The following is a 12,783-nucleotide window of genomic DNA, read 5'->3' as shown; positions in this document are numbered from 1 at the left end:
ACTTTCTCTCTTTTGGAAATGCTTCTCCATCTGCTCCCGGCAGGCACCACCCAAGTCTCCAGCCTGGCTTGGAGGTCGCGAGGGGAAGACTCGGGGCTTCGACATGTTCGCTGCGCTTTGTGGGGCGGCAGAATCGGGCGGCCCCTCTGCCTCTCGCCCCCCCCCCGGGCGGCCCCTCTGCCTCTCGCCCCCCGGCCCCCGGCCCCCCCCTCCGGCCCCCTCGGCCTTCGCAGAGAGGACGACAACGGGGCTGCCCCCCTCCTGCTCCCTCGGCTGCTGCTGCTTCCGCGGCCCATAAGGGGACTTCCTTCATCCTGGCCGCGCCGGGTGTCGCGCTCGCTCCCCGTCTCTCCCTCGGGCGCCCCTCCCACACTGCGCGCAGGCGCGCTTCGGAGCCCCGCCCCCGGGCCGGCCCAGCGCCGCCCCGCAACCCGCCGGCCTTCGCCATAGAGACGCTTCGGAGGACTAGAGTGGCACTTTCCCCCCCCCTCGAGTCCGCAGGTCGCTTCCGTCGGAAGTAGCGTCTTGGCGATGCGTTGGGGCGGAAGAGGCTTTGCTGGGGGAGGCTCGCCCCAACGCCCCCCCCCGACCCCGCTCGCCCTCCCGGCGGCGCTGCCCTGCCAGGGGAGGAGGTCTTTCTAGGGCGCCCCCCCCCGCTCGAGGCGCCCGCTTTCTCGCTCAGGCCGAGGGGAAGGGCAGCGCGGCTCAGTGGGCGGAGCAGCTGCACGGCAGGCCGGCCGGAGCTCGCAGCTTCCAGCTCCTGGGCGCCGGCGAGGCCTCTCCCGTCCCGGGGTCTCCGGCTGCAACTGCCCTGCCTTCGGAAGCCGCCTTCTCTCCAGCTGCGGAGGCAGACCATCCTGGCCAGGAGCCCCGCCCGCTCTCTCCTCCTGCTGCCCCGACTGGTTTCCTCCTCCTCCTCCTCTCTTAAAGCTCTCCAACTTGGAGGTCCTCAGGGCCTCCTGCGGGAGGGAGTTCCGCAGTTTAACTCTGCGGTGCGAAGAAGGGCTTTTTCTAATCTGTCCCGAATCACCCGGCGTCCAGCTTCATTGGGCGTCCGCTAGACAGACGTCCTTCCTTGGAGGAATGTCTCTCTCTCCCCACTCCTGCAACACCCCCAAAAACCACACCAACGCTTTCCCCCAGCCAGCGCAGTTTATTTGCAAAACACACAACGTGGAGTCGGAGATGCTTTGGAGGCAAATAATAATAAAAAATATATAAATAACATAAAAATTAAATAAAGTGCAATGGAATGGGGCCCTTTGGCCTGAGATGGCAGGAGGGGCTGGGGTGGAGGCCTGCCCACCCGTCTCCCGTGGATGTAGCAGCTGCCAGTGTGAAATGGGGTGGGGTGTAAGAGAAATCTGCCCCCTCCCCAGTCCTCAGAAGTGGCACAATCCAGTGTGATCCAGAAGATCCGCAGCAGCAAAGGTACCCCTCCACCAGCAGGGGGCAGCACAGATTCGTCCCATAACCATAGACCTGTAGCATTGGGAGGGACACCGAGGGTCATCTAGTCCAACCCTCTGCAGTGCAGCTGTCCAGTGGGTGTACCGTCAAGCTCCAAGGTTTAGCAGCAGCAGCTGATTCCTGATCCTCAGCATGGGGCAATTGGGGGAGCTGCCCCCCCCCAGATGCTTGGCCTCATTTGCACACACCATGGGGGACGAAGTCAATGAGGTTGGGGGTATGTGTCCCCCATTTTGAAGGAGCAAATGTGGGGAGGGGGAGCAGCCAAAAACCCCAGAAGGAGAGTGGGAGATGGCACAGTGAGGGGGTTGTCTCATGGGGGGGGGCTGCAGCTCTGAGCCCCCGCAAGGGAAAGGGAAGAGCGGAGAGAAGTGGAAGGTCCCCCCACATTTATTGGGTGTGCTGAGATTTTTCCGGGGGGGTGTCACATGCGCGGCTTTTATTCCATGGGGGGCAGCACTGGGGCGTTTGCAGGTTTGGGGGCGGGGGAGGCAGGAGGTTTGTTCCCTTGCAAGGCAGGAGGCAGCGTCTCCCTTTTGGAGGAGAGCAGGGAAAGGGGGTGGGGTCTCTGCCCCCCACCTCACGTGACGGGGGCCACCACCAGCACCTTGCACTCCCGCTTGGCAATCTTGTCCAGGGAAAGGGCAGCCTTGTCGGGGGGCAGGTAGAGGGGGCGCCCCACAGGGGAGCCCACGGGGGGAGTGATTGCTCTGCGCTCCATGACGCTGCCTGACCTGTGGGGGGGGAGAGAAAGAGAGGCCTCAGTGGGGGGGGGGCAGGGGGGCCTTGGCCGACCCCCAGGAGAACCCAGGAGCCCTGCCTCTCTTGTCTGCCCCCTTCAGCCCACCCTCCTCCATTACCCTTCCTCCCGGGTCCCCAAAGAGGAGGACACAGAACTGGAGTGTTGCTCCCAGTGGTCATCTAGCCCAGTGGTCATCTAGCCCAACCCCCGGAGTCAGCCTCCTTCATTACCCTCCCTTCCTGTTCCCTGAAAGAGTGAGAATCATGGATTGTAGAATTGGAAGGGACCCCACAGGGCCATCTAGCCGAACCTCCTGCACCCACCTCATGAGGTGGCCCCTGGCCGGCTGCTGGTGGGAGAAGCTCTGCGAGCGGCCCAGGCTGGCCTGGTGACGCTCCACCAGCTCCCGGACAGCCGGGCTGCCTGGGCTGCTCTTGCGGGAGACAGGCCGGGCCTCGGGAGGTGGGTTCGAGACGCTGGCGGTGAACTGCAGCTTCAGCTTCATGTGCTGGGAGAGCTTCCGGGGAGCAAAGAAGGAGAAAGAGAAAGAGGTCCATTCCTTCTGCAGCCGGGCAGTGTCAAACAGAGCGGGAGGCCAGGAGGGCAGCGGCGGCTGCTGCTGCTGCTGCTTCCCAATAGCAGTGGACTGTAGAGTTGGGAGGGAGCTCTGAGGGTCATCCAGCCCATCTCCCCGCAACTCAGCAGGTCCAGAAGGAAGGGCTTGGCTGCCCATCAGCACCACCCTGAGCACAGACACCAGCAGGGTCCTCTTCAGAGCCCCACACTCCCATCTCCACTCTGCCAGAAGGACATCAGAAGGGCCTGCTGGGCCAAAGGGGCCCATCCAGTCACAGACCCTTAGAACCATAGTGTTCTAGGGCTGAAAGGGACCCTGAGGGTCCTCTAGTCCAACCCCCTGCAGTGCAGGAATCTCAGCTCAAGCAGCCATGAGAGATGACCAGGCAGCGTCTTCTCTCAGTGGCCAACCTGATGCCCGTTGTGAGATTCCCGCAAGCAAAATTCAAGCACAATAACCACTCTCTTCCTGCCTGTGGTTTCCAGCAACTGGGGCCACCTTGCAAGAGTAGAACTCTGGAACTCACTGCCACGGGAAGCAGCACTGGCCATCTACTTGGATGGCTTTAAAAGAGGGTTGGGCAGATTCATGGAGGGGGCTGTGACAGCTACCAGCCCCTGGGAAGATTTGGGACAGATGAAGGAAAGTCCATCTTCCTGCAGGGTCCTATCCTCTCTTAATGCCATCCCTCTTGTGGGAGGGAGTTCCACAGGTTAACTGTGCTGTGTGGAGAAGGTCTTTCTTTTACCTTTCCCAAATCTGCCCGCATTCAACCACAGCATTGTCAAGAATCCCCCAAGGGCCATGCAGCCCAGCCCCCCCCCCTGCAGAAAGGAGCCCCAGAGCCTGGATGGAAGCATGTGCTGGCGCACAGGGGCTTCTTACCTCGTACAACCCGGCACGCAGCGCCTGGAAGGTGACGCAGAAAGTCCGGGCGCTGCCCTTCCGGGAGAACCCCAAGTTGTTGAGTGGCGTGTGGCAGACGATGGCATCCTGGGCGTCCTGGATGGCGCGCCGTTCCTCGCGGGACAGCTTCTTGCCTGGGGGGTGTCAGGAAAAGGAAAGGGCAGCAGCCTTGTCCCACCTGAGGTGCCCCAGAGAAGCCCACAAGCGAGAACCACCAGCTCCCGCTTTTGCGGGCAGACTGTCCCTGAGCTTGGAGGCTCTGTTCCCTGTGAGCATGGCCCAGGAGCTCTTCGTCATCCACTTCCTCATGCTCCAGCCCCACTCCCCCCAGGACCAAGAGCGGCAAGGCTCCCCCCCCCCAACTCTTCCTGGCCGGAGAATTGTAGAGTTGGAAGGGATCCCCAGTGGTCATCTAGTCCAATGCTAAAGAATCCCTGAGAAATGGCTCCCCAGCATCTCCCTAAAGACCTTCCAAGAAAGTATTTCCAGGCAGGACTCATAGAATCATGGAAACTCAGGGTCATCCAGGGATCGCAGAGAAGCCCTGCCTCTCTCACCCGCCACGTCAGCCAGCCTCCTCCACTGCCCTCCTCCCCTGCTCCCCAAAACAGGAGGGAAGAATCATGGAATCATAGACCCCAAGGGTCACAAAAGAATGCCTGACAGGTGGCGATCCTCCAAGGAAGGAGAGACCACCATAGAATTATGGAATGGTTGGGCTGGGTGGGGGCCACCAAAGGTCATCCAGCCCAGCCCACCATGCTCTCACCAGCAGCCGCACTCTCTGGAGTCCACACCAGACGCACAGCCAGGAAGTCCTGCAGGTTGTTGATGAGGGTGTAGGTGACGGTGAAGCGGCGGTGAAGGGCGACCGGAGACTCGCACTCGGCTGTCATGACGAATCGGGGGCGGGCCAGGCGGATGCTGGGGAGCCTAAGAAGAAGAAGAAGAAGAAGAAGAAGAAGAAGAAGAAGAAGAAGAAGGTGAAGAAGACGGCACCCATCTGGCTGGGCTTCCAGAACATATAAAAACATAAGAAAGAATCAAACATTCAAAGCATTTAGCAGCTTAAGGGAGTAAGGGAAGCTGTGCTGTGTGTCAGGGCAGGGAGGTGCAGGGAGGTGCAGTCAGGGGCAGGGTCCTGCCCCACCCCACCCAACCCCACCTGGGGGGCCAGGTCCCCTTCGTCCCTGGGAACGTGAGCGCGGAAGTCAAGATGTGGCAGCAAGATGGGCAGCCAGCAGCGGGGAGGCAGCGTCCATCGTCCTCATGGAGTTGAGAGGAACCCCAAGGGCCATCTAGCCCACCCACCCCTGGCAGGGCAGGAATCGCAGCTCAAGATTTCTGCATGACTGAGAGAAACATCTTGTGGACGAAGTGGGTGGAGGTCCAGTCAATTGCGGGTGGGCCTGGCCCCCCTTTGCTGCTGTCACTCTGCGACGTGACCAAGTCCAGTAGCCCTGTATTTCCCTCTCTTCTTGCAGGACTATGCCTGATTCTCTTTTTTTAACCATCATATGGAGGTTTTGTACAGACTTCCCAACCTTCCCTTCCATGGCATTCTTAATAAACCTAGTTTTGGCTGCATATTGATTTGTAACTCCACCCTAGTTTTCTCCTTGTAGTCCTTCGTTATATTTGTTGTTTATACACCCCCTACTTGTAGATTGATTTTAGCATCATATTTTTTTAAATATTTCCCAAAGCTCTCCCATCCCTTTGTTTCCCCCCATCTTGGTTTTTTATTTTGGCTGTGAGATTTGCGAGTTCCGCAAATTCTATTAGTTTCTGCAGCCGTTGTTCTTTAGCTGGAATTTCTTTTACTTTCCAACTTCTGGCATATTCTAGTCTGGCTGCAGCCATCACATAGAGGAATAGGTTATGAACCTCTGTAGGGATCTCATCTCCAATCATCGCTAGTAGAAAAGCTTCTGGGTTTTTTGGAAACGTGATCTGGAGAATTTTTATAAGCTGGTCATAGACTATCCCCCAGACCTTTGGGGCAAGTTTACACTGCCCTCACATATGGATAAAGGATTCCTCAACCTCTGAGTATTTCCAGCAGAGGTTAGACCCTCATCTGTAAAACTAGCAAGATTACTGGGGGTCAGGTACCACCTGTACAGCATATTTTCTTTTATCAGGTAGCAAGCCAAAATATTAATAGTTTTGTTCCATAGCTTCTCCCAGGCTGAAATTTCAATGTTTCAGTGTTGTGTCCAGTATCAGTAGCCCAGTGTATCAATACTTCCTTGACCATCTCGTCTTTGATCTCCCATTCCAGTAAAATTTGATAAAGGCTAGATATTAGTTTTTTATTATTTCCCAATACTGCTTTCCTGAATTCTTTCCCTTCCAAAAAAACCTTTGTCTTTATCTTTCCTAAAGTCCTAGTGCATTTGAAAATACTGGAACCAGTCTGGAATCCAGCTTTGCTCCCCTTTTGTTTTTTAAAGTCCTATAGAGGCCTCTTTGATTTCAAGGAGGTCCCTGTATGTACCTTAATTGTTACTCAGCTTTAGTTTTTTAACTGCAACTGTCTCCATAGGGGAGATCCACCAGGGGGTCTTCCTTTCTAGGAGGTCTTTATATCTCACCCACACTTTATATAGATTATTCTTTATCACGTGATTATGAACTCTCTTGTGAACTTTGGCTTTGTCATAGCACAGGCAAGTGTGCCATCCATACATCAGGTCGAATCCTTCCAGGTCCAGAACATTTGTGTTTTTCAACTCTACCCACCCTTTCATCCAACATAAACAAGCCTCTTCATAATACATTTTCAAGTCTGGGAGCCCAAATCCACACCCCCTATTCTTTATGTCAATTAAAATTTCATATTTAGTCCAGGGCTTTTCCCCCGGCCAGATTAAATTAGCTATGTCCTTTTCCCATTGCTTTAAGCAGTGAGTGCCACTAAATACTGGAAGGCCTGAAACAGAAAAAGGATCTTGGAGAGAAAGTTCATTTTGATCGCAGATATTCTCCCTAGAAACGAAAGCTTCATTCGGTTCCATTTCTCAAGGTCTTTTTATTTATTTATTATTATTTAATAAATCAGGGAGGGGTGAGGAAAACTTTTTGAGGTCTTTTAAAAATTTCAAGCCAAGTCTCTACATACTTAACTTGAAATAGGTTCAAGTTTCTGGGTCAAACCACACTCCCAAATATTTGACTTTCTTTTCTGCTTTGATCTCATGTCTGATCAAGGTCCTTTACCTGTAGTGGGTGTAGATGCTGGCGGTGAAAGGCAGCTTTGGGGTGGACCACTGGACCACAGCGATGAGAGGGACTTCCAGGCCCTGCGATTAAACCAGAGAGCCATAGGATGGTCAAGTTGGAAGGGACCCCGAGGGTCATCCAGTCCAACCCTCTGCAAGGCAGGAATCTCAAACAAATCAGGAGGGCATGTTGCATTTTTCAACTTGCAACTTCCAAAAATGAGGGGCGCTAAAAAGTTGTGACAGGACTTAGGAATTCAAGAGATATTTTGGTTAAATTAAAGCAATTTAGTTCTGCTTGGTTAGTAAAACATGTAAAATGCCCTAGAGATAATTAAAAATGAGTGTCAAGTACTTGCAGTTATATTATATACTAAAATTATTACTTTTATTTATATAGTATGCATTGCATATTTTATATTACTTGTTGCCTACCTTTCAGAAGGCAAAATTAAAAATTATTTGGTTTTCTGAGAACAGTTTATGTGCTTCTTAATCAAATATAGACTTACCAAGCTAACTGTCGTCCAATCTCCCTAAAATAATAGCAGATATGGATTCCTCGCACCCAAATATATTTTTAAGACCCCTCGCTGCAAAAATTAAGTTTCACCCCTTAAAATTATTGGCAGGCAGGAAATGATTGGCAGACATGCTGGTCCTACCCACCCCATGCAGCACATCCCGCCTCTCCCCCCATGGCCCCTCCCTCATAGAATCCCAGAAGGAAGGGATTCCCAAGGGACATTTAGTCCAATGGCTCTCAGACTTCTTTCTCTGGGTCAGATGTTCAGAACAAAAATGTTCTTGCACTGCACTGAATTTTTTATGGATAAGAAATACAAAAAGAAGCAGCTCCAGGCAACTACTTTGTAGTGTGATCACGGAACACCTAGAAAGCATAAAGCAATGGAGCTAGAGAAAATACATGCATCCTCCCCAAAATATATTTATAAATGAGTCTATTCCATCTGTACCTTCAGGAGGTATACAAAGTCAGTGAGAGGCGTGAGCCTGCCTTTGCTGGGCAATCTCATTTATCTTAGGCCTAATTTGAGACAAAGAAGCCCTCCTCTCCTCCTTGACACAAAGAAGCCTTTCTCTTCTCTGATCTTTCATATTTGTCAGAGTTGAAGAACAGCCAGTGCTCTCGAAGAGAGGCTGGGATACTGTTTCTGGTCGTATATCCCACAAGAGCCCAGAGGCATGCTCCCGTGTTGCATTTCTCATGTTTTGGCAACAGAGAAGCTGTCCATGTTTCTCATTTATATGAGGTCTAATTTAAGGCGGACAAACTTTCATCTCGTCAACACAAAAGCCTTACTCTTGCTCTTGTTTTGAAAATATACCTATCTATATTCTGCAAATAAATAAATAAATAAATGTTTTCCAATTCAGCTCTTGCCTTGTTATCATTAGGCTCAAATTTAAACAATAACTGTCAATGCAGATATTGATTTTTTTTTTTAATCAGCAGTGCAATTAACACTAGCCTGAAACTGGCAACAATTTATGGAATTCCCCCTTGAAGTCTGGCTAAATAATATTTGGAATGGGGCTGTATCAGAATGCCTCACTCATCCCAGAAGGCGAACGAAACACGCTGCAGGGAGACCTGCTTTTGGTGAACTTTGCTTCCTTTCTTTTCCTTTATAAATGAGACAGAAGATACTTTTATTCCACCCCCAACACCAGAACTTGTGGAGAGGATTGCTGAATAGATAAGGCATCAGTAAACATATTGCTTGTGTAATGCATTTGAAACTTAATAAGAATGGACCACTGGACCAAAGAACCCCTTATTTTCTTCATACAAGACTATCCTATACTGCCCTGAAATGTGAGATGCTTCTTGGAGAAGCCCAGTGTCTGCCTTGAGGAGGTGGCAGCAATCCTGGCAGCAAGGCAGACCCCCCCTGATCCCCCCTCCACCGGGTGCCAGTGGGGTGGGTCCCAGCCGCGTGGGCAGACCCTCACCTCCTTGGCGCTGTCTGGCGGGGGCTGCTCGGGGGCCTGCAGCTGGAAGAGGAAGTTCTGCTCCTCCAGGGCCCGCAGGGAGCAGGGGCAGGAGGCTGTGGCCGAGGGCACCCGGGAGAAGGAGGCCATGGACACCTCACCCGACTGGTGGCTGGAGAGAAAGGGGGAGAAAGAGGGGTAAACAGGGGAGGAAAGAGGCCCCCACCTTCCAAGACTCCTGCCTCCATCCCTCCAACTGCCCCGTCCCTGTAGAATTGTAGGACTGAAGAATTTGGAGGGGTTCCCAGGGTCATCCAGCCCAACCCCCTGCAATCCTGAGTAAGCTGCGTTAGCAGCACTGAAGTGACCTCCCCAAGGCTGTGTGTCTGGAGGTCCTGGGCTTCCCAGACGACAACACCCCCTTCTTGGCCTGGCTGTTGGGCTCCAAAGGAAAGCAGAGCAAGATGTTTGCCACCAGCTGGGCTGCAGGAGTTGCCAGAAGGAGGCATACAAAGCACCAGTGGTCCTGGGGGTGTGGAACGCTGCCCGCAGGGGCATGGCGCACGCGCCCAGGAACGTGGTATGCTGCCTGCGGGGGCGTGGCGCCAGCACCCCTTTTCCTCCGCCAGTGCAAGGTGCCATGCAAGCATCTTAGGGACTCTACTCTGGATTTGCATAGGGCTTACTCCTTAGCCATTTCTTCCCCCTCAAATATCCTGCAAGGCAGCAGAGGTTTAGGATCAGAGTTTTCCTTCCCTTAGAGGGGCTCCCTTCCCAGACGGACGAGCCCCACCTGCCCCTCACCTTCTTCATCCACAGCAGGTGCCAAAACTGTCTTCTTGACCGTTGAACCCCTTCTTGATCCCATCTGCTCAATCCACCAGAGCCTGACGACACACAGGGGAAGCCCCTAACTCTCTGGGGGTTTAAGACCCATTAGCCAACCTCACCTGTCTGAGCTGGCCAGTCGAAGACACTCCCAGAGTGTGGCTGCTGTCACCTGCTGACAGCTTCTAGGAGCCACAGGTGAGACCTGAGTGCAGGGTGGGGACCAAAGGTCAAAAGCCCCTGAATGGAGGCATTTCCAGGCCACAATGGCAGATTGGGGGGTCACCAGCTCCAGCTGACTGCCCTCCCACGAACTGTTCCCTTACCAGACATCATCAACCAGCAAGACGGACCCATCTGGCATCATAGGAAGGTAACTGGTGTTGAAATTGGGCAGGATCCGCACATCCCACACAGAGAGCTCCTCCTGCGAGGCTGCATTCAAAACTGGAGGTGGGGGAAAAGAGGGTGGGTGTGCAAAAGATTAAAGGCAGGGGAAAGGTCCTGGGATCCAAAGAGACAGGTGCTGTTGCAAAGGATGGCGTGCATCATTAATCTATGGAACTCCCTCCCACAGGAGGCAGCAATGGCTGCCCACCTGGATGGCAAGGACTGGACACATTCATGGAGGAGGAGAGGGCTACTGGTGGCTTCTAGTCAGGAGTTCAACTCCTCCAAGGGAGTCCCTGGATCATCAGCCTGGCGGCCCCCATCATCACAGCAGGAATGTTGGGGGTGGAGAGAGAGAGAGAAACCGTGATCAGCTGGACTTTCCAGGACACCTGTGTGCTTGATCAAGCAGCTTCTTCTGGTGATCCAATGGAACCTCCAGGTCCAGAGACAGTCTATCTGGATTTCCTGGTTCCAAGGGGCATTTGGCCACTGTGAGGACAGGGTCTTGGCCTAGGTGAGCCCCCCTGGACCTGATTCAGCATGGGTCTCTATGATCTTGTGAGGAGGAACCTAGAATGGGGCCCTCCTTTCACGCTTGGCTGGTCCAGTGTGAGAAGAGAAGGCTGGACTCCAGGTGGGGTCTGAGCCTTGGGCCTGAGCCTGCAGGTGCTCAGCTCTCCAGAGGTTCTCTGCACCCAGCCTTCACTTAGAGACCCTCCAGTTGGTGGGGGAGAGGATGTCGGTCCTCCAGCCCTGCTTACACATATGGGGGGGGGCACCATCCACAGGAAAGGGCAGAGCCTGGCCATTGGCAGGTCCCTGGAAGATGGAGAGGCCCCCTGCCCCCATCATGTCCCTGCTCCAGCTGCTCCCCACATTTCCCCCAAATGCCCCCACGTTGGCTCTCCCCCCTGCTCCCTCCATCCACGCACCTTTTAGTACCGTCAGGTGTTTCCCCGACACATTCAGGGGTTGGCACTTGAGCTCCGGAGGGGGCAGGACGGTCAGCATGGTGCTCACTGCAGGGAGGGGGTCAAAGGTCAGAGGGTGATACCCGCCCCATGCACCTAAGAGGATTTTTTTGGAAGGCAGGTGGAGAGAGGGGGTGTTTGGAGGAGACCCCCACGCTCCTCTCAATTCAGAGGTGCTGGGGGGAGTGGGTTCTGGGTCTGGAGCGCTCACCTTGCGCCTTGAAAGCCCCCTGCTCTTCCCGGAATGTCTGCGAGGGGGCCCGATCCTGCAGGATGCTGAGGTACCCGCGCTCCCGCACCTCCGCCTTCTCCTGGTCCCGCTTCCAAACCGTCACCACGATCTGGAAGCGCAAAAACGATCCGTGGGTGTTTAGAGGGGTGGGCGTGGGGTGTCCACCCAGGTGCCCTCCTCCTCCTCCTCTCCTTTCCCCGCCCCACCGTACCCGCCCGGGTCTCACCTTGGCCTTGACGGTGGTGGGGGGCAGCTTGTCCAGGCAGATGGTCAGGGGGAAGATGACCTCGTCCGTGGACACGATGGGCTCTTCCATGGGCACCTGCGCGGGCCGGGAGGGAAGCGTCAGCGGGCCGGATCCAGATTCCTCCCTCCCGCAAGGCACTCCGCCTCACCGCCCCGCCACCCGCGTCCGCTCCGGGCCTTACTCCTGCGGCGGGTCTCCCGGGGGTCCCCTGGCCGTGGGTCAGCAGCGCCCGGCAGTCGCGGAAGAGGCTCCCGGGGGCCGTGTCCTCGTCGTCTTCGCGGGTCGGCTCGGACTCTCCGCCCAGCGTCGCCTCGCCGCCCAGGCTGGCCCCGGGGCTAACGCTGGCCAGGGCAGAGAGGGACCCGGCCAGCTCCCCCCAGGGCGCCCTCCCGCCACCCTCCCCACCGGCGCCCCCGGGCCGGCAGCGAAGCACCAGCAGGAAGCGGACCGTCTCGCCCAGGTAAAGGTGGTTGCGTCGCGGCAGCGCCCGGTAGCGCCCGGGCTCGCCCAGCAGCACCTCCCGCGCCGGGAAGGGCACGGCCGGGAAATACATGAAGTAGTCGCACTGGGACTCCATAGCAGGTGCGGGGGGGGGGTCCACATCCGAGGGGGGCGGAGGAGAGGGAGCCCCACAGATGCGGGGAGGGAGGGCGGATTCCCGGCGGGGGGGGGGAGATCAACAAGGAAGAGGGAGGGGGAGGGAGAGAAGGAAGGGAGGGGGGTTACGCTCGGAGGGGCAGGGGGATCCGCCTCCGAGGGAGGTGGAAGAGATGCGGAGCAGAGATGGGAAAAGGGGGGCAGATTCTCGGCGGCGCGGGGGGGGGCAAAGATCAAGAAGGAAGAGCGAGGGAGGGAGGGAGGCGCCGGTGCGGCGTGGGGGGGCGGGGGGAGGCCGGGCTGTGCGGTGCGGCGCGGCGGGGCGGGGCGGAGCGAGCCAGGAAAGAAGGAAGGAGGAAGGGAGAGAATGAAAGAAAGAGGAAGGAGGAGGAGGGAGGGGGGAGAGGGGATGCGCTCCCCTCCTCCTCCTCGTTGGCTCTGTCGGCCCCTCCCCCACGGCAATGCTGCTCCCTCCGGGGACCCTCGGCCTCGGGGCTGGAGTCTCTGAGCAGGTGCCAGGGATTCCCCGGAGGCGGGCAGGCGAGCGCGGCCCCGGGTGGGACTGGTTTCCCGGGTGTCTCTGCAACATCCCCCTTTTTTGCGACCGTAGCTCATTCCTGTATTCTTCTGGTGCATTTTA

General features: G+C 55.9%; 1 protein-coding gene across 1 annotated transcript; it reads right to left on the bottom strand.

The window, feature by feature from the left end:
- Positions 1-1,133: 1,133 nt before the first annotated feature.
- TRAPPC14 (trafficking protein particle complex subunit 14) lies at positions 1,134-12,138 on the bottom strand. Its single transcript, XM_081834962.1, has 11 exons — positions 11,728-12,138; positions 11,526-11,621; positions 11,279-11,408; positions 11,029-11,115; positions 10,030-10,150; positions 8,897-9,047; positions 6,918-7,000; positions 4,465-4,628; positions 3,675-3,829; positions 2,536-2,729; positions 1,134-2,204 (listed from the first exon to the last, which is right to left on the bottom strand). The coding sequence occupies exons 1-11, from the start codon at positions 12,121-12,123 to the stop codon at positions 2,051-2,053; spliced, it is 1,731 nt and encodes a 576-aa protein (XP_081691088.1). The 5' UTR covers positions 12,124-12,138; the 3' UTR covers positions 1,134-2,050.
- Positions 12,139-12,783: the final 645 nt, after the last annotated feature.

This window comes from Podarcis erhardii (genome assembly GCF_964252035.2).
Source record: "Podarcis erhardii genome assembly, chromosome: 13".
Classification (NCBI taxonomy): domain Eukaryota; kingdom Metazoa; phylum Chordata; class Lepidosauria; order Squamata; family Lacertidae; genus Podarcis; species Podarcis erhardii.
Note: the sequence above shows the minus strand (reverse complement) of the source record. Positions and strands in the feature narration are given on the sequence as shown.

Coding starts and splice junctions, on each gene's coding strand:
- TRAPPC14 (XM_081834962.1), bottom strand. CDS start 12,123: ATGGAGTCCCAGTGCGACTACTTCATGTATTTCCCGGCCGTGCCCTTC. Junction 11,622..11,727: donor CCGGGAGACCCGCCGCAGGA/GTAAGGCCCGGA, acceptor CGGCCCGCGCAG/GTGCCCATGGAAGAGCCCAT. Junction 4,629..6,917: donor AGCATCTACACCCACTACAG/GTAAAGGACCTT, acceptor TCTTCTTCTTAG/GCTCCCCAGCATCCGCCTGG.